At 36.7% G+C, this 22,202-nt stretch overlaps 1 protein-coding gene across 4 annotated transcripts in view; it reads right to left on the reverse strand.

Annotated features, from left to right (window-relative positions):
* Positions 1–22,202, reverse strand: part of GLRA3 (glycine receptor alpha 3) — a 113,935-nt gene that overhangs the window by 62,617 nt on the left and 29,116 nt on the right. For all 4 annotated transcript variants that reach the window (XM_075421738.1, XM_075421735.1, XM_075421736.1 and 1 more), the window contains exon 4: positions 1,423–1,646. In XM_075421738.1, coding sequence (XP_075277853.1) covers positions 1,423–1,646 — 224 coding nt within the window. The remainder of the gene's footprint in view (positions 1–1,422; positions 1,647–22,202) is intronic.

Genomic DNA, 22,202 nt, shown 5'->3' on the forward strand with positions numbered 1-22,202 from the left:
CTTTCATCACAGTCAAGGTTTGCTTTTATAATATAATATTATAATATTTATCATGTTTGATTTTTTTTCCCTAATTCATGTGACTATGAACTTGGTTTGAATTCTATTGAAGTTACAGTCCAAACTTGCTTCAGCTGTGTGGTGGTGTCTATAGTCTGTGTTGTACGTATCTGGAGGGAGTAGGGCAAGGAGAAGCAGTTATATGATTACAGTGGAACAAATGCCAGTGCCTCTCAGGGTGACTCAGCCGGTCTGGAGATAGCTGATTTAGCTCTGCTTTCTACTTGGGTCTAGAGAAGGAATCCTTTTTACTTGTTTTCCATCTGTTTCTGGTGACAGAATACATGTTGTAACATTGCAGAATGATTATGTTCCCAAACTCGCAGCCTTCACCTCCTTTTGGATATGAAATGCTTACCAGAATTTTAACCCAACCATTTCTTCCTGTGTAAGCTTTACAAGATGCTGCCCACTTGCACTGGAAGGAGGGAGGAAGGAGACTGACTCTCTTGCTGCTGAGACATCCATGCAAGTCACAAACATTTTCTTCTCTTAGTATACAAATTATTTTACAGATTCCTGATGTCTCTTCGAAAAGTCTAATCACCCTTAATTAATGTACTGTCATAAAAGCATGCAAATCAAAACTCTAAGTGGACAAGAGGCTTGTTTATTTTGAAAAGTGTAACATTTTTCACAAGTAGGTCACAGTATTAATACCAAATATATATCATATCTAATGGGGCATTAGTATACTTATATCCAATGTGTTTCTCATTAGAACAAGTTTTTTGAAGATAGTGGTAAAATGCCTACTAATGTCTGTATTAATAACAGGAAAGTGGGGAGAAGAAAAGAGAAAATAAATAGGATAACTAGATTTTGTCAATACTTATGATTGCTGCTTACAGCTTCTTAAATCTTTTCAAAAGTTTACTTTCCACTTTTCTCTCCATCTCCAGCAGTTAGTGAACTATTCTTTAAATGTTGTGCTTCCTCAAACAGGTCATGTTTCCATGCTGAAGTTGCAACTGCAATATCCAAAAATGTGAAAAAGAAATGACATTGGATTGTCATGAGATTGGAGGCTACAGCATGTGAAACTCATACACAGACCAGTTCAGATTCTAATACTCCAGGATTATTCGCTCTGTGCAAGTGTCCAAGCTCCTCTAGGCTCAATGTTTGTACTTTAAAATGGGAAAGATACTTTTCTTCTTATTTTTACTATGTGCATGCCTAATAAGGGATCATTTTTCTATTTTAGTACTAGCAGTGAACAGTAATGATGATAAAGTTCTGTATTCAAAACTCAGTTACTGTAGTGATACTTCTGCACAACTAGCAACTGAAGATATGTTAGCAGTGCTTAAGTACACTTTTGAGCTTCCACCTGAAAAAATCATTTGATTAGAGACTCACCTGATGGAATAAAGTACATTTCCATTTTTGAAAATTCGCAACAACTTATTATCTGTTGTAACTTCATGAAAGTTGGCACCTTTTTCATTAGCAAAGAACAAATCAGGTTTCCAAATTGAATCCAGCATGGATGGATCTAAGTCTAAAGAGTCATCTGGATATTCACTGTATGCGAGGCGTGGATCATTCCAATTCTGACGGAGAAAGATGTTCACTCGATAATCCTGAAAGAACGAGAAAATAAGCAAAGCTTTACCAAGCGCAGGGATTTAGCTTTTATTTCATTTCTTAGCCATGTAATCCCCTGTCCATCTGTGGATGACAAAAGAATTACTTAGCTGAATGCCAGCATGATACCTATTTTTATTAGCAGGGACACAATGGATAAGAATAAAGATGATTTCAGGGCAATTGAAAAAATCCCACCCTAAGGAAATCCAACCTCCATGTACAGTTCATATAGTTCCATATAACTCTAACTCTAAAGTAGCTTTGTCTTCAAATCAAAATGAGAGAAGCATAAAAAGAATTTTATGGAGTTATGTTTTTCTGTCCAGCTCCTGGTGGAGGCTTTACCACTTCCCTCTCTTAGGCAGTGAGAATCTGTCCCACAGTGAGGGAAGTGAAATTTATTTATTTTTTCTCTTTCTAATCCTTAAATATTTGGACCCACCTCTTTGACTTCCTGTGCCTCAATTCCCTATTGAAAATTGTGTGAGCAGTGACTAGCCATACAGCTGTCTAAGAAAGACACATATTCCTCCTCTGTTCAAATACGGTGGAGATCACGTAAGTCCTTATGATAAATTAGCTTAGGTACAAATGGAGTCATCTTAACTCATACAGACAGTCTCGTCTTAATCAAGGGTGCTTTTATAGAAAAGATGAGTGGAGTGCTCCATACTTTTAGATTTCATTTTGGAGTTGTGTATACTCTTTGTCAGAGACAATGTTGTGTTTATGGCTGTACACTTTCTTGAAACTTTACCACTCTGAAAGATTAAAATATTTATGTTTAAATAAAAATGAATATTAGCATCTCATTACACTATATCAAGAACTGAGACAATTTAGACATAAAGTATAAGGACATAAGGACTATACTTCTATTGGTCATAACATGATTTTCCTCATTATTTACACTACTGCATTAATGAAAGGAGATAAAAATAAAAAAGAAACAAAGACATGTTAGGTGCAGAGGGGGAATGGGTACTGGTTGTCAGCTTTTGTGCCAGTTCTGAATGTAACAGAAGTAAATAACATCACTTGTTCATTGTTAAAAGAGACAAAGAAAATTAATTTTTAAAATAAAACTTTTTGAGTCAGAATGGGAAATGAAGTGTTCAAGGCTGAGCAATACAATTTGGCCTATAACTATGGGCAGTAGTTAGTGGTAACTAGTCAAAACCTCACGGGTGTAGAAATTGTGGGTACTATTAAAATTCTAGTGTCATATCAATATTTGGTCTTATGAAACTTGGAACATGCAGCCATACAGTTTTAAGAATCACGCCAGAAAGGACAACAGGAACCTCAATATGCAGCATTTACTTATGAGAAATAATTTTTCTATCTTCAACACCCTGTTGTTTGATCAATTTAATTACTCAGCTTGAATAAGGGTAGCCAAATATACTAAGAACATGCATACCAAGCATTTGTTGATTGTTAATCAGAAACTACTGCATATCATATAGAGAAAGTCCCAGCAGAGGATTTTATGTTTTTATAACCTTATAAATTTTCAAGACCAAGTCAGTAAGTGGAAAACAACACCTTGAGAATGAAGTTCATTCAAATTATTGTTTTAAACAGACATGACAAAGGCTCGCTGACCAAATAGAAGCATATAATATTAAATGTCAGGTGGAAACAGTCTGTGATTTGTTAATCAACTGCTTTTTTAAAAAAAACCAAAAACTAATTTGTTAACCCCCCTTTCAGCAAAGGATTGAAAGAAATTTCCCATGTTTTCCATCATGATTAGTGACAGCCTCGAGAACCATAAAAAGTTCTGAAGATAAGCTGTTGGGTTTTTTCATAATTAGCATCATGGTGTGATGAAACCAGAGCCAGGGCATTGCACATTTTAGATGTTGAAACAAGCTTCTTTTTATTTTTTATTTTTTTGTAAAGTAAGCCAAAACCTTTACACAAGCTTGTGCCTCAGTGTTCACAGAACCATCATAGAATCATGGTATGGTTTGAGTTGGAAAGGGCTTAATAGGTTATCTAGTTCCAATCCCCCTGCCATGGGCAGGGACACCTTCCACTAGACCAGGTTGCTCAAAGCCACATCCAGCTGAGCTTTTGGTGTCTTCCATGCAGCAAGAGGACATAATACCTCCTGAAATATCCTTATTTCTTTGCATGGCACCCCATATACCGTGTAGCACCAGTTCGCCTTCCAAATTTGCCTATAAAATCAAAAGCCCAGGAAGAAGCAGGATGGGAGAGCAGTGACGGCTCTACTGCATGTCCCAACACGTGGAATCCTTGCACTGAAGGAAACATGAGTTCTAAACCTGGGGCACTGGGTGTGAGCACTGCAGCTCTTGGGACTTCACCTGCACTTCAGCCAAACCCAAGCTTCACCTTCTAATTTGTATAACCTGAAGTATGTCGATTTATTTTACTTTTCTCTGTAGAATATGATGAGTTTATGAATGGGATTACTTACAGAGTGAGAAACTTCTCATATGTATCAGACAGAACAGGTGGAAAATGCATAGCAGAAAGCTGAAATAAAAATGGAAAATGAAGAAAGACAAATGGAGGAATCTGCTCTAGGTTATATTAAGCTGTTCTGTATATCAGTTTTCCTAAAGTTTGTTGGTTTAAATTGTTTCCAGCTTTTAAGATGAAAAAAACCCTAGTTAAATTTTTCATTGAAGCAATTGAATCTATTTTTCATTGTTCTCTCACCTGAAAATTCTCACTTGAATTGGCTCTTGTTATTCACTAAAAAAATTCCTAATGTATCAAATGGGAAGAGATACATTTGACAGCTATTGTATGAAGGAGAAGTACTCATCATTTCAGTTTATAACGACACGTTGTGATCATAAGGCTTAACTGCTTTATACAAGTAGGGTTGTTTAATGCTAACACAGAGACCAGAATTAAACTGCTAGAATTGATTTGTTTTCCTACAAGAGAATTACTATTCTCACGTGCCACTTGCCCGGAGGAGTGAATCCTAACTCAGCTTTGTGCTGGGGAGGTTCCTTGAGGGGAGAGAGAAACCATCATTTAAGTTGCAGTGACTTCCACAGCCACTTCTATAACCTCAAGGCTGCCGTCATCTGAACGTCTGGTTCTACAGAATGAGGTTGCTTTGTGGGTCTGCACTTGCTCCACTGTCCTTCGAAACCCTTAGCTGCAGCGTGACCTTTCTTAAAGGGTCAGGATACTGCTCATCTGCTTCATAGGGCTCAATGAAATGAAAACTGGGAGATCAGGTAATTGCTCTTTGCTGTTCACATGGAGGCTGAGGCTGCTATGGACTCCAGCACTAATATTTTGATTAGCAAGTTCCAGCAAACAATGAAATCTAAAATACTTTCAAAGAATATGTCAGTTTCTTGCATTATACTGATACAGGTAGAGCTTATATTCCCACAGCACGCTGAGTATAGCTAGACTACATTATGGGAACTTTGACACAAATCCTCCAGATATTAATTGCCTAACTGTCACTGGTTTCTTTGATGAATTTTTAATATACATGCTACGTGGAATCCTTCTAGATCTGAGAGAGAAACATATAAAAGTAAATTTCCAAAGTATACCCTTCATTTGAAGATTGCATATCACCTAGCTCTCATAATTTTTGAATGTCGTGATGTGAACCAAATAATGAAATTTTCTTGCATAAATGAATAATCTTCCGGAATGCTACCTGTTGCAGTTTCAAATACTATTGTAATTTTGACTAATATATCCATTTAAGTGAAATCTAGACTTGTCTTTTCCATAATGTAGTCAAGTGATTCTTGCTTTATTTGTTCCACCTCACTGTAAAATTTTAACGTGGAAATTTTATGGACTTCTCAAGAACACTGCTAAGAGTAAATTTAAAGGCACAATGAGAAATATTGTTCTTGTGAAGAATTTTTAAAAATCTGATAGCTATGGCATTTTGTTGTAATGAAAGCTGGGTGTGATCCTATGTTCCTGAGAAGGTATCACAAACATACTGGAAAGAGCTCCTCACATGAAGGATGAAGTAAAGAATAACAATTTGCAGGGTGGCCTGGAGTAAAAGTCAGGCAGAACTAGAGAGAACTACAGAAGTCATGGGGGGAGCAGGGAATGATTTAAATGGTTTAAGTAGATATTACAAGGGAGAAGAATATGTATCAGGAAGAGTAAGACCCAAAGGAAACCTGCCCTAAAAAATTAACCAATGTCTTGAAGAGCCAATTCAAAGTTAAGTATAATTTTGTAACTATAGTGAGCTATTTATTTTATTATTACCCCATAGTGAAAGAGACTATTTGGTCATACAGTTGTGTGTGTGTTATCGTTCCTCTACCTCTGTCTACCCCTTCCCCCCCCGAAAAAAATTATCACGTGCTGCGTTATCAGATGCTCAGTTGCTAGTGAAATACCATTAGTAGTTTTATATTTCAGCACAACCTCCTCTGTACACCAGCCTAAAAAGGAATGTTGTAGAGCATATATCATTTCATTTTCCATTTTGTTTTTTGAGTAAATGAAAAACATATTTGGCCTTTATTTGAGAAAATATTATGGTTGCCTTGTGCATTTTGTCTTCAGTACTTTATGACTTCTGAATCTTGATGTAATTTGTTAAATAAGAGGATTCCAACAGGCTAATTAAAAGCCCTTAGCAGTTTTACCTTTAATATTTTAATTTTGATATAATATTGTAGAAAAAAGTTAGACTTAAGACTAACCCCACAACTGGAAGATAAAATGGAAAACTAAGTAGAAAATGGGTATTTTCTGAACCAGATGAGTGCTGCACAATCCAGTATAGTACTTGACTTGTTACTTCTATGGAACATAATACTAACTTTTTTATTTCACTGTTGCTAAGAGGAGTTTTCCCCTTGTAACCTATGCTTTCCTGGTTTACCATAACTAGAATTAATTTTTTTTTGTTTTTAACTTCAGAAAACCATCAGAGAAAATTTCACAAAAAGCAAAGGATGATTTTGGGTTTGGTTATACTAACACAAAGGTAGTACCATGTGGGGACTTGATGGATACCAATTGTCATAGTTGTCTTCTCTCTCAGGTTTGCTCTCCTGTTCTCATTCTCACTGCTGTACGTGGAAAGCTACTATGTTACAGAACACTTTAACAGTTTTAATTTTTACTAGTGACATTTACTAAAGTTCCTATCTCAGTCTCTGAAAAACATGCAACTTCACATGGTTTTTATTGCCACCTTGATTAGTATAATTAGACAGGAGGCATACTGGTGCTTTGTGGTAATATCTTTCTATTCTGAATTTGTTCACTGGCCCTAAGCGCTATGGCTGCACTTTAGGCAACCTTATTACTTTGGGTAAATTGATGGAATTTCCTTTGTTTTCCTTTACATATCTGAAAATTTCAGACTGGACCAAAAGCTATTCAGCTAATGATTTCAAGACACCTTTGATGAAATTTCCCCAGTATAGAAACTCAAGTACTTAAATTTAAGTAAGCCCCTCAAATTCATTAGTCATTTTCCATGCAGGTTACCAAAGTCATTGAAAAATCAAAGCAGGAGAAGACCCTTCAAATTCGTACTGACGTTTGAGAAATGTAAATATAGTTTGTGTAATCAGAAGGATTTCCCTGTATTTCCTCATGCTTAACATTCAGAATTCCATGACTCCCGAGATTATAGTGAGGCCTCATCTGTAGTCATGCATGTTCAGCAAAGGAATATATAGAATAAGGCGGAGAAAAGGATGATATAGGACTGGGCAGGCTAGGCACTTCTGTGAGAACAGACAGAAAAAGTTTGATTTCTTTAAACTGGTAATACAAAGGACTTGTATTATGACTTGATTGATGACTTCATTGCCATCTATACATATATAAAAGGGTAAATACTAGGGGGAGAAAACATTTTAAATCTAAGGACAAGAACATCCTTAATTATCAATAAATTTAGGTTGGATTGAAATGGCTCATCCTGCTGCTTATCATGCTAATAAACATTGGTGATCTTTTCACCGACATGATTTGTTATTGGAAATAAGGGGATTCTTCTTTATTTTTTATTACATGTTTGCATTATTTCAGGTCTGAACTGTGGCAAGTATGGTGCATACAGCTATGCTGTATGGCAGTTCAATTAATGAGCGAAAAAATATTGCAACAGACTCCATCCTCCACCATTAACTGCAACTCATTAATCTGTCGGAGATTTACCATAGCAGCTAAAGAAAAATTAACTGTGATTTCAATTGATCGTTGAGTACTTAACTTTAATTGGCACATCAAATCTCTGCCAGAGTAACAAGATTTGACAAATGCCAAACATCCATAAGAAGGTGATTTTCTGTACTGAATTGCTGTAGGGCATTCATTACAAAAAGCAATGTAGATACACTGTTGATTGTGATAAAGAGTTTGTCTGACTCACAGAATTCTTCCCGATGATCCATCCCTGGATAATTCCATACGTGGAAGCTCTCTTTCCAGACTGGATTTTGACAGCGGGTAACACTAGGGATGACCTTGTTGTTCTCACTCTGGAATTACAGAACCCATAGAGAAACTGGGAGCAACTACAGTGCTACACTGCTCCCTCAGCCAGAAGCAATTTTGTGAAATTTCCAGAAACACAGGGTTCCTACCTCAGAAAGGAATATCTTCATTGATGGGCCTTGGAAGAAAGCCTTCCTCTTGTGATTTTTCTTTCTAATCCTGTGACTTTTGCAATTTTGCTGTGTAAGGGCAAGCATGCATTTCCATGCACGAAGACACGGAGAACTTTCCTGTCTAGTCCTGCCTCAAGTTAGTTGTCTAAGCACTTTGTTAGTGATTAGGATTTGTAGATTTGAGCCCTTGCAGGCTGAGGGTGAGCAATAAGGCCTGTTGGTTCCTGGATAAGAGCTCTAATCCTAACTAATTTGAAAATGGTGTGTGCTCTTACCTCCACCATTAAGTAGGACAGGCAGTTGGTTTGGGGATATGGGTGAGAGCTAACTTGTCTCTGATTTCAGGAAGATTTAGGAAATTATTTGAGGCATTCGGAAAAGATTGTTTATATATATCTGCTACAAAAGCAGATTTTAAGGTGCTCAATAACATTTTTAGTTTTTCTGTGTTTTTTTGTTGTTGTTGTTTGGGTTGGTTTTTTGTTTGTTTTTCTTACACTTCTGAACCTCTGCAAATCCAAGTGGGAGTCCTGTAAATAGTTTTGTTAAAGTGTTATTTAAATTTTGCCTAATTTCTTTTCAGAGTTTGACTCCAATAGCTGCCCAGCTACTCATATTGACGTCAGTAGAACTAGAACTTACTTGGCAAAGAACTAGCTAAAACTAGGGCTTTAAAATTGCCACTTGTAATATCAGAAGTGTCAGATACCCATAAAAAATCAAAATTCAGCATTCAGCAAAAATGTATGTACACTACTTGTGCACCAAGTGCTCTTCCTAGGTGTGTCACCTGCTTTCATAACCTTGGAATCTAAAGCGATATGACCTGTCAATATTCCTCATGGGACAGATAAATGCCACTTGCTTTCTTTTCTTCTGGGTTGAGTAATGTCTCATTTACCATCGTGGCCAACAGTTTGAGGGTAAGAACTGTTCTGTCACTACTTCAATTCAGTCTTTCCCTTACTGAAAGTACGGGGTCACTTACAGGATGCTTATTAGTACAGAGCCATCAGTGTTTGTCATTTAACCCATAGCTAAAATAAGAACATAGTAATTTCTGTGAGGTCTCCTTGGTTTTTAGCTTCTGACTCCCTTTATTACAAAGCATTCAAAATCTGTTGAATTCAACAGTCTGCTCCAAAATGTACTTATTTTCCTTAGGTTTTAGGATGGAAACACTGCAAAATGGACAGGTTTAATTAGTTTAGTGTTGGTTTTTTTTCTAGTTTGTTATCAGTAACAATGGCTGGATTTTAGTTTCTGTGCTCACAAATAACTGTCATATCAAAAGTACAAGTTAGTTAATATCTAGGATGTTTATTCTTAAAAAAATTAATTAACAGTACCAGCATACTGTATAATAACATTTGTCACTGCTCTTACTGCTTATCCTCAAATATTTACTAATTGAACATTGAATTACTACTTCCATTCTTAATGGAAGTTGTGTGTTCCCAACTCCTAATGCATTACACTAAAATCACATTTTGCAACATGTTCAATTTAATTGCTTTTTTAAGCCTTAGCTCAGGGGCTTTTAAAATGTTTGCACTTTCAAGCAGTAACATCAGGGATTAGATGAAAATGGACATGACAATTACATGAACAAACATCATGCACTAAGCCTCTGTCTTCATTGATCTTTGCCATGTTCTCAGTAGACAAAATATTCTGGGTTTTTTTCTGCAGACAAATGATGTGTCCCTGAAGATGCTTTTGCTCAACCAGCAGAAGGTATTTCTTGCTCAGTGAAAAGTTGAGTCTTTCTAAGATTGTTCATTTGTTCAGATGAATATTTGGTGCTATATATTCCATATTGTTATTAATACATTTTACATGTTAGCACTTAGAATGTGACTGGTTTCAAAGAGTGACTGAATGACCTAATAGTAGAAATCTTAATTGAAAACATGTATACAAAATGTTCCTCTGTTTCTCCTCAGGGAAATATAACCCAATTAAATCAAACAGGAATTTGGGAATTCCATACTAACTTTCCCGGCAGCCTTTCTTGTGTTGGTAGGTAAATATGACATTGTCTAGAATAGGGTAAATAGGGTAAGATAAAAGGTGAAGCTGAACTAGCTCATGTCCAGAAGGAGGGCCTGCTAACTCCAGAAGCTCAAACAGCTGCTGTGGGAAGGGATATATCTCTAACTTTAAACAAATTTGATTAGACATAAGTTGTCTTTAAATTTATTGATAGGCAAGTAGCACACCAAAAGTCTGCCAGGAAAATCATGTTGTTTTAGAGGTTCTACATAGATGCCATGGCAGCACATAAGAGTTAATGTGACTTTGAACAGTACCAGTACTGAGGAGAAAGGGAACGATCTGTTTGTCTACACAAAGACATCTAGTGGCATTTGAAAAGCCCCAAGATGTTCTGCCTCTTTGCTGCTTGTTCAAAATGATGCACGTCTCCTGCAATCCTGCAATGTGTCTACCAGCCTAGATAACCCAAGGACTTTTAGGGATTATTAAGGCCATCTCTAAAAACACAAAATGCACTTAGGCAACTAAATAAAACTTGAACAAGCACAAATTCCATTCAGTATCCATTTGCTAACCTGCTCCTTTCATGAAGAAACTAACATTGTGAACCAGCACATGTTGGTCTAGGTGAGTAGGAAGGGAGAAAGAAGAAATGTCAAGTACATGGACTTCCAGTAGGTCCATGATCCAGGCAGTGGAAGTAGAGGTTACTCACTGGAAAGCCAGTCCTAACCATATTTTGATAGATTTCATATACTGTGGTTTGTAATACTACAGCCATACCAGAAGAGTAGTCACAGACACAAATCTAAAATGTTTTCACTACATTTTGCTAAGCTGGCAAACAGTTTGGTTACACTGTAAGGTCTAGTATAAATATTTAAAAATTGCAGTAAAATTATCCCAAATGAAAGAAAGAACCTGTGTAAAGTATAAACATACACTTTGAAAAGTGTTGTTATGTATATATGTGTTACTATGGATAGATATTCTCCATCCCTGGAAGTGTTCAAAAAATGTGTAGATGTGGCACTTCAGGACACGGTTTAGCAGGCATGGCGGTGTTGGGTGGATGGTTGGACTTGATGATCTTAGAAGTTTTTCCCAACCTTAATGATTTAATGATTCTATGATTCTATGATGTGTTATAAGTAATACACATTATATCAAGGCAAATTATGTGTTTTATATATTTTTTCCGAATCTTTATAGAGTAGCTGGTTTCATAACATTCACAAAAATAGGGAAAATATATTGCAAAACAGTGAACTAATAAAGACTGACTAGGAATGTCAAATTTTGAGTATTCTATCACTTCAGTCCTACTAGAAGTCAAAGCTAAACCCTTTTTCAGTTTAAATCTATAAAAGAAGACAAAGCAACCAAAAAGAAGATTGTGAGAGATCCCACATAATGTAGCACCCCATATTTGTAGATGGAAAGCAGGCTACAAATCTTGTTCAACTAATCTTGTTTTGCCAATAAATTAGCTTTCGTATGTTCCCATACATTTACAGTTTGGAAGGCTATTAATTGAAAAATAAATCTACGGAGTGAAAGATGAGGCACTGTAAGGAATGCTCATTTTTTAAAACAAGGGAATAGATTCATATTCCCCAGAAGAGTTTTTGAGGATTTTTTTTTTTTCGTTAAAAACAGGTAAAGCAGAAGTAGTGAATACATACTTTTTCTCGTTTGCATGTGTTCAGTAAATTTGTTTTTAATTCACCTTCAAAATCTTCATCATTGTGATGAAGTGTTTGATCAATATCTGTTCACACTGGCTCACTGTCTCTGACAAGAAGTGCCTTAAGAAGGTATCTGGCTGTTTTCTTCAGGGAAAGAAGGATATAAGATTGATTTTTAACTAGAGTTAAATAAACTTTTGTAGGCGCTTTCAAGTTGGGGCCTTTCCTAACTGTGGAGAAGACTGCAGCTAGAGCGAGCTGATTTTTGTTGGCTTCCTAGTATCGAAAGCCCCAGATGAAGTTGTTGAGAAAGTAGAAGCCTCTGCAAGCTGGAACACTAGAGGCAAAGGAGCAGAGAAGCCTTTGAGCTGGGATGACCTGCAATTTGGAGGGAGGAAGGTGACACACTGTAGGCCCCTGTCTAGGGACACCTGTCTGAGGAGTGTAATGCCTGGGTGGCGCTTCCAGGGTACGATGGGTAACCAGCTGAAGGGTCAGAGGAAAGTGCTTTGGGAGTGAGAAAAGGTGCAGAACCCAGTTTCCGTGCTGTAGGAGATAACTGGACCTGCTGAGGACTATGTGATAAGTGAGACAGATTCTCAAGTCATAAGGGTGATTTTGTACTGCTGAAGAAACCAAACTGTCTTAGGGATGCTGAATTGTGCAAGTTGGCATTAGAATCAAGCAGGATTTAGGGGGGGAGGGGGGAAAGGTCTGGCATCATTATTGTACAGTTAGTAATAACATAGGGAATGTCAGGTCAGTAAAAAACACATATCAGCAAACATTTTGCTGTGATCATTTAGTTTTTTAAAGAATATTAAAGTCCGAATCATAGTCTCATAACATCTCTTGTTCTACCAGCTGTTGACAGCCGTGTTTGATACCATGCTCTGTATTCTCTTTGGAAAAGGAAAAAGGCTATGTAGAAAACAGATTCTTACAAGCTCTTTTAATAAACTGTATAATTTTACTCTTTAATTTTAAAGTATTATGAAATCTTTTAAACTTTTTTGGATATGATTTAGGATATGTCTTTGCAGTGTGGGTATGATGTATAAAAAAATCTGAGTGCACAGCTCTTTCGTGTTGAGTGATTACTTTGGCTATTGTAATTAAAAATGCACACCCAGAGTGCATGATGTACGAAGTATTCAGAACAGAACGAAGACGTGAGAGCAGAATTGAATTTTTTAATGATGCCAAAATAACTCAGACTTATTCAAGGAGAAAATTTCAAGGTTAATGCTTCATGTAAAGTGTTTGTACTGGAGAGCTTTTCCAGCACGTGTTTACTAGACTCAAGAACAGAAATTAGGAACAAATGTGACAATCTAAAAATCCTTTATTTTCTTAATTCAAGTTCCTTTAACAGTCATTCTAAAATTGCCTGTAGATTGGTTTCTGTAAACGAAGTGTTAGTAAATTGCTGCTTCATGCAAAAATGAGGGAGAAAGGCTGTATTACAGTGATAGATGGGGATATATGGACTTAACTCCTATTAGCGTTAATGGGAGTTAAGGGCAAAATCCCCATATATCATGATGAGATAAATTTACCTTGCTTAAATACACATCACAAGGCAGTTACACTAAAGGTATTTGAAAAATTATTGCTTTTGGCCTAGTTTTTTTTTTTTTCACAATGTATTTACATTAGTATCAGTGTCCTTATAAATTAAAGAAATATCATGGCTGTTACACAATCATAGCCTCGATGGAATTAATTTTCTTGTATGATTGCAACAAAATATGAAACTTTATAAACAGCATGCCTCATACAATGTGAAGAGCGCTATGTAGTGATGCCACAGTCTTCACAGATCCTCATATTTTTTACAATAGTGACAGAGTAAATCTCAGCTTGAAAATTAGATATCTTCTCAGTTTTTTCTGGATAATGCTGTAATTTTTATAGTAGGATATAGACTGCAATGGGAGTACCATAGGCTTTCATAGTGCAGTGCTGTGCAAGTCATGGCTTTTCAGTGAAGTGAAAAAAAGCAGTCAAAGAAAGAAGAATCAATGTAAGCAAGCATAGGTAAGAAGTAATGAGAGGGGTGAACTTGTGTATGGTTTAAACATAGGATGTAAAAATTTGGCTAAAAGTTAAGTCTCCCTCGGAATGAGAAGATAAAGATTCTGGAAGAACCTTTCATAAGGGCTGGCATGTAAACAAACCATTTAGGTTTTAGACAGCATTAGAACAGGTGATGAACAGGATTATAAAGCAAAATTGTCTGCAGTAGCAAGCACTTGTATTGATGATGTAGGAGGTTCCTTCCAGTCTTCTGTTCCTAATAATTGCAATATGTGACTATGGGGAAATGGAAAATTTAGTGTCGTTATACTGAGCTGTTCACCTTTCCATAATGTACAAAGTGTTTTGTAAATTCTTTAAGAATGTTTGTAAAAATGGACAAGAGAGAATGAAAAAATTACTTTCTTTAGTATGTCTGGAAGAGCTTATTATAACACCTATACAGCTAAAGATTTATATATTTTAGATAAAAAAGAACAATTACTCATAGGCTTAGAGCACTAAGGCAACTGCAGGCCTGGATTCCGTCTTCTCTTCAAATGAGGTAAAAAATATTTGAAGCTAGGTTTTCCTTATTGTAAGAATTTAAGAAAACTTTGCCCATTGTAAGTAAGAATTTAAGAAAAAGTTGCCCAGCATACAAGTGTAAGACTACCACTGCAGCTTGTACCCTAGACCTATGAAACAATCTCTGACTGGCATGTTCTAAATTGTTTACAGAATTGGGTATACCTGAGCTTGGTACAGGTGGTTGTACACCTGATTTGACGTTTCTCTCAGGGCTGGGAATCACAGAATCCCAGAATGGTAGGGTCTGGAAGGGACCTCTGTGAATCATCTAGTCCAACCCCCCTGCCGAAGCAGGGTCACCTAGAGCAGGCTGCACAGGACCTTGTCCAGGCGGATTTTGGATTTCTCCAGAGAAGGAGAATTCACAGCCCATCTGGGAAACCTGTTCCAGGGCTCTGTCACCCTCAGAGTGAAGAAGTTCTTCCTCATGTTCATCTGGAAGTCAAAGCAGAAGATACAGTATGCACGTGGTGGTTGCTGAAGAGAGATTTTGTGGATGCCCAGCTCAAATGAGTGGATACAGCCACTCAGCTTTCAGCACTAGGCCTGAGGTAATGCACTATTTTCCGTATTTTGTGTGACAGCTGGGACTATAAACTGCCAGTTGTTTTTCATGAAGAATCTTAGAGATTTTATCCAACATTTAAGATTTTGTTGTTGCTGTTGTTTGTTAATGATAATATTGGTCTGTAGATTTATGTATTGGCAAAAAGTACCAAAGTATTTAAGCACCATGTCTTAGTCTTTTGTTAAACTGAATGAAAAAACCTACTAGAATTTAGGAAGTGAAGACTATCAGTGTTTGCTTTTTAAAAATCTGTATTCTGTTCTTTACCATTAATTTAATTTGTAGGTATGGAACTGCATCTTCAGGCACCACAAAAATAGGATCAGCAAAGGGCAGTCTGCTTTGAAATGAGAAAACTTATTGTAAGTCTCCACCTACAGCTTTTCTGCATGAGCTCGGAGTGCCTGTCTTCTGCATGTGCCATAGTCTAGAAACACTGTTCTTGCCTCTTGGGAATCTTGAGAGATTACTTCTTGTCTGTTGGCAATAATTAATAAAAATTGTGTCTGGAAACCTTGACAGCACAACACAGGTGTGAAAGCAGTCATTAGTTACCCTGATAGATGGATACTAAGATCCAGGTGATCTGTTTATATCAGTAGGGAGAGTTAAATGAAACCAGCAGTCTTTATTTCTGACTTAGGTATTTATTCTCCATATTGCATAAAGATCTCAATGAATTACAACTCTGAGTTCCAGAAAACATTACAGAATTTGACTGTGACTCAGCCACTAAGCTTTACTGGCATAAAGTCTATTCCAATTCACCTTCTTCTAAAAAATCTTGAAATACATTATGGGTCAAAACCACAAAAATGAATCCAGTTTACAAATTGGAACAACTGAAATGTGAATTTTAGTATTTCATTGTGGAAACCTTCTGGTATATTATGTTTCTAGATTCTGCTTTAAAGGCATCTGTTTTTGCAAAAGGACCACTCCTTTATTCTGTTTGTGCCTATTACATGGCTGCTGTTAGTGAAAACTGTCACTCTGAACTTCTACTCTACTGTAGACACTTATTACATTTTCAGACCTAGGACTTGTTCATGCACAGAAAATAGTCCTTTTCAGTTTTTGCCTCAATTCTAAATTTCCATTAACACTGCAAATGCACATGGAGTCAGATGGTCTATGAGAGTACTTTAATCTGAAGCTAACAAAAATGTCCGAAACTTTTTCAAGCAGCTTTTCTTCATTATGGAATCACTTATTCTACCCTGTAGCTTCACAACCAGTCTAGAGATGTTGACTGTATGAAATAATTTCCTATCATAAAGGAAGTTTCAATTCTTCGTAAATCACTGAAAGGATATCTAGAAATGGCAGGTTCTGAGACCCGAAAACAAGACCTTGCTGTTTTTCCAATATTTTCTCAGACAAATGCACTCTGTTATTAGGTGAGATTGCACTATATGACTAGAGAGCTTTCCGTGGAATTTGACCTTAGGATGCTAACTAAAATAAGCCTGAGATTTGGTCTTGAGTTGGTTTGTTGTTGTTCTACAGTGACAAACAAGAAAGATTAACTTAGTGTTTAATAAGATGAGATGATTTGTACAATTTAACTTACGTGTGTCTATTCATAGTTTATATTTCTGTTTTTCTATGTATCCATGTTGAATATACTGGCTTTCAAACATATGAACTCCGTGGAAACCACCCCTGTAACTGAGCCTTTATTTCAAAGAACATGTTCACACTCCATTAACCAAAGAACGAACACTGCTGCTCCCTAATAACTCACTGGAGAGTTGCTTCTGAAAACAGTTTAAAAAACACTGGCTTGAGCGGCCAGGGAAAGAAGCCTACCACCGGTTTCTGCAAAGGCCATCAACTCCAGAAAGGCAAAGCTTCTGGCAATTTTTAAAAATCAATTTAATCAGCCATTTTTGCTAGTCCAAACCTAAATTGATCATAACAGTCAAAATTATTTTATTTAGTGCAAAGCCTATTTGCTGCCCAAACTCCTGCAATTTAATTCTGGATTGATCCAATCCAAACACTGTCGATTATTTTTTTCCAAATCATTTATAAATCATCACAGGAATTAAAAAGGAAAAATTGACATTTCCTTTACTTTTTCAGAGCCCAAAAGGCTAAAGTTATTTTCTGAGAAAAAACTCCAGTATAGATACCAGAAAAGAATACAGGAATATTCTCATAACACAGAAAGAGAGGGTTAGGAAAAGGTGTAGAATAGTACAATCGTCCTCATAAACTTCTCAGCGGCCAGGAGATAAACACAGTGAGATTATTTCTCCACATTTCTGACTTGTTGTGTAAGGATGATTTTCAGTGTTAGCAGGGAACCAGATTTCCTCAGATTTGGAAATTCAGTTACTGGTACCTGACAGCCATTGTGTGCAGTATCATCTGTACCAGTCTTTTCTATGCGTATCATCACCCAACCCATCCATCTGCTGCACCATCTACTACAGTTTATCAGCAAATCAGATGCTTGACCCTCATATTTTTATGCACAGCAACGGCTGGTCTCGTTTTTAACAGGCACCTGAAAACATTTCTCCTCAACACCCGTTAGCAATATGCACTCACCCTGGGTCAGCTGTTGCAAGCAGTTGGTACCATGCCACGACTTGTAACTCAACGAGACCGACAGCAGTTGGCTGTGCTACCTTTGTCTGATATTTCCTTGTCCCTCTCTGCTTCATCACACTGTTGCGCTGCTGTAATACCAGCCAGCTTTTACATGATGTCTTCCACCACACAGTATCTGAATTCCAAGATTCCCTTCTAAAAAGTTACTGTAGACTAAAACTTTCAGAGCAGAACCGCACAAACCAATGTTTTCCATTGCTGCTTATAAAACCAACTGATACAGGACTTTTTAAATTTGAAAAGATACATTTTGTTTTCAAAACAAAACATTTGTTTTGTTTTTATTTGCTAATTCATATGTTGTATGCATTACATTGTGCTTTTTCAAGCGCTCTTTGGTTGCATCCTGTAGAATTCCCACACAATATGGAAAATAGATGCTGTATCTGGGGAGGGTGATGTGATGCTGTCTGCTTAGAACGCAGGTTCAGCAGGGTGATTTGCATGGATTAGTCTTGTCATGTAACAAACTGGACAGCTGCAGACCCACTAGATTTTGAAAAACAGCTGTCTACTCCTGACTCTGTGACCCAGGCTCAGGGTGGCAGAGGGAAGTTTTAGTAAAGGATATTAAATAATCTGCCTTCCAATCTCCTACAAGAACAGTCTTTTGACTTCTCTGTGCCTTGATATAAGGGAGTTATTTGTCAAATATGGAAAAAATTGAAAGTTTCTTTGTAATTTTAAAGCTATAAAGCGGCCTTTATTGCACTTTCATTCATCTGAGATAAAAATTGTGCAATGTAGATATTTCTGCCCTTCACTTTAGTATGAAGACATTGCTACATCCATTACACCAAATTTTTCAATATATTGTCATCAAAGAAAGGCATATATTTCCTTGTATTTGAGACAATCAACTAAATTATTTATTTAGGAAAAATATTTGGTGAAATTCTTCAGCATTAAGCTTTGCAATGTATACAAGTGAACAACCCTTTCAAGCACTATTTAAAGACAACCTAGAACAGGTAGTATAGAACATAAGCAGAAATGCTCACTTGAAGAAAGATGAAGCTAATTAAATTAAAGTGCTGTGACTCCTGAAAGGAAAGTAATTATGATGGCTTAAAAATGAGTTAATGTAGGTTAAAAGCACATTTTATTTGTAAATGAAAGATAATCTCATTAGTGCTGGGAGTACAGAAACATCTACCACGTGCTTACTAAAAATGTTCAGGATAACTCAGTTCTTTTCAGACTGAGTCAAGAAATATCCATCAGCAAAAACGTGGCAGGAACAAACAACAGACATACGCTTCTTGCTTAATGTGTTAATTGTCTGCACTGTTGTCATTTGCCATCAGGTCTCTCAGTGAGTGTCCCTTTCAATGCACTTTTAGCACGTGCATTATGCTAAGCATATTAATACATCGTTAGTTAATATTGCTGTTAATCTGCATGAAGATCAAAGTGTGGTTACTGACTTTTAAAACTTGGGAAACCTTGAGGATGTTGGTCAGTCATCATTATTAGAATAAAAGAAGGCTTTTTGGCATGGCCTACTGTCTGCCCCACAGTCTAACTGTTCTGTAGCCTTTGCTTCATCTATTCAGTATTTTGACTCTGAACATTGGTAGCTGAAAATGTTAGTACAGGTGTTATTCTCACCCTGTAAGACTGAATAATCTCTTCTTTTTTTTTTTTGTTGTTGGTAACTGCCAACTATATATACAACACTGCTCTTAACAATCAGGAATTTTCTTGGTGTTAGGAGATACAGTGCAGATACAAATTGAGCACAGCTTGACCTACAAGGAGAAACTCTATAAGGAACTTCTTAGGATGTTGTGATAAAACCTGAAATTCAAGTTCCAATGCATCAATAAGAAAATTGTTTCCTGTAGGATCTGGTTCCCATACTGTCAATATACATTGACAAACAGTTTGATTGATTTCTCAGATTTTTAAGGTTGTGTGCTTATGTACTTTGCTATTCATCTTAGCAAACATAAATGTCTCCTGCTATTCTTCCAGATTCTAAATCCTTATGTGAAAAAAAGAATAGTAGCAACATGTAAAAAATTACAGACTGGACCTAGGTTTTCCCTTATATGTGTGAAGCAATACCAGTTTTGCTTGGATAGAGGATGTGTAAAATCCTCACTTTGTGATTGTCATCGAGACATCCACAGATCTGGTACTACCATCTGGCTCAATAACATAGAAATATTGGCAAAGCTGGACCCTAATTGGTGCTGATGATGAAATTTAATTAATTAAGTTCCTCATATGGTCACTTAAAATTATCTAGGTTCAACTAGAATCACAGCTTCCTAGCAAGAGGTGGCATGCCTTTCCCCCACTATGAAACATCTGACTTGTCTTTTGAGACAAAGGAAGGGAACACGAATTAACTGTAGCCCATACTCTAAAGAAGTTGAAAGAAATTTACTAAAAAAAAAACAAGAAAAGAAAGAAAGAACAGGACAATTTACAGAGTTAACAAGCTGTAAGCCAGAGTAAGCTACTTTTTTGGTTTGGCTGTCTCTCTTCATCTGTTAGACCCCACTGTAAAGCCTTAAACAGACCTGGATGCATTTAAGAGAATCCGCTTGCCCGAAAGCCGTCTCCTGCTGCACGCTGCTAGTTCCCATCGCACGCTGACAACCTCCTCTTCCTCACTGAGAACTACAAAGTCTGGTAATGTGAAATTGGCACCAGACCATTTTGCAGCGGATCTTGTTCTTTTTTCAACCCAATGTTCATCTGTAGCTGCTTACTGTGCCACACACAGCCGAGGCAGCAGAGGGAGCTCAAAGAGTTTGGTCATCAGTGCAAGAACTCGAGAACCAGAGGGACAGGGTGCAAGGCAGAGCCTGACGGTGCCAAGAGAAATTACAGCGACAGTGAAGAACGTGGCTTGATCTGCTTGGACTTCTTTAAAGCTAATAGATTATATGCATACCCCATTATTCAACTGGTAGCTGTAAATGCCAGTGAGACTTCAAGGTACCACTTAGTGGCCAGGTTTTATTTTGCACTTGTTGCTTATTTTAGCTCTTCTGTTTACACTTTGAAAAAAAAGTGATTTATCAAAAATATAAAAGTCCTTGTTGAGTTTAATAAATTGTTCTAATAAGTCATTCTATTTGTAGAGATTGACAATAAATATTAAGACATAGGTACCTGAATTTCAAGGACTACAGTGAAAAAATTGGTATATGGTGACAATTCGTAAAATACCGAACTGTAGTGAACTGACTTTTGTTCAAAAATTCAAAAATTCAGAAATTCAGCTTATAAAATAATGCTAGATGATTTTCATAGTAATTTTAAGACACAAAGATTTTCATGCTTTCTGGAAGATGTTAATATTCAGTGTTGAGGAGAAGTAAATCTAGTGAAATACATAGTTGAAAGTCCTATCTACACAAAGGCATTTGTTCTTCTGCAAAGGAAGATTTGAGTCTCTGAGAGGTCAGCAGTCACTGGCAATAAGCTAAAGTGTGTTTTGAACTGTATCAGTGAACACACTGTAAACAGAATATCAGCATCATGGAGGCAGCGTTTGTCCTAAGGTCAAGGTTTTGCTTAATCGTCCAGTTTTTGAATGCATATGATCGATAGAATGAAAAATCCTGTGGTTCTGATGAGGTTTGGTATTTTCTATAGCATACTACCTGGAACTATATGTTACAGGTCAGGTTGTAGTCTGTCATCTTGACTGTTGTAATTGGCTTTCAAGGCAATGCAGAACAGAATGCAATCTCAGCATAAGATAGAAGTTTTGTACTAAGTTGTACTGAAAGGAAATGTTTATAATTCTCCATTTTTGGAGAGAAAATAGACTTGAGTTGTGAACTCAGGCATATTCTTCACAAACTCAGGACAATTTTTTAAAGTGGTAGCAACTTTAGTTTTCCAAGTATCTTTTTTATGGCAATTTCATCGCTGGAACTTTGCACTTTACTGACCCTGTGATCTGTCTCCTGCTTTGCACCAGATTCACTCATCCAGTCATTAAAAAGTAGCTGTGGAGCACTATTCTAATCATGTGGGCATTGCTTAATCCTCTGATCGAACCTGAATAAATCTCCTTGTATGCCATGTCAATCTGTTTGGGATTTGCAATCTGGCAAGGCACCCAAATACAAATTAAAGTAATTTTCTACCCAAAAAAAGTCATCTGTCTCTCTCAGTAGCATCTACCACTAGGTTCCAAGGTGAATAAAGATCAGGCAGTTGTGAACATCACTTTGGAAATAGGGGGCATAAATATTTGACATTAAGAATTTATGTTATGGATTTCCTAACTACAAGTCCTTGGCTACATTCAAAAGTCTCATTTTTGCTCTTACTGGCAATTCGGAAGAAAGGCTTTTGCTTAGTATTATTCCTTTTTTTTTTTATTTTTTTGGCTATACCGATTATTTTCAGTCTGTGTTTTGTCATTCCAAGCACATATCCTGACCCCTGAAATTGTTTGGATTTCAGAATATT

The sequence above is a fragment of the Opisthocomus hoazin genome, chromosome 5 (genome assembly GCF_030867145.1).
Source record: "Opisthocomus hoazin isolate bOpiHoa1 chromosome 5, bOpiHoa1.hap1, whole genome shotgun sequence".
Classification (NCBI taxonomy): domain Eukaryota; kingdom Metazoa; phylum Chordata; class Aves; order Opisthocomiformes; family Opisthocomidae; genus Opisthocomus; species Opisthocomus hoazin.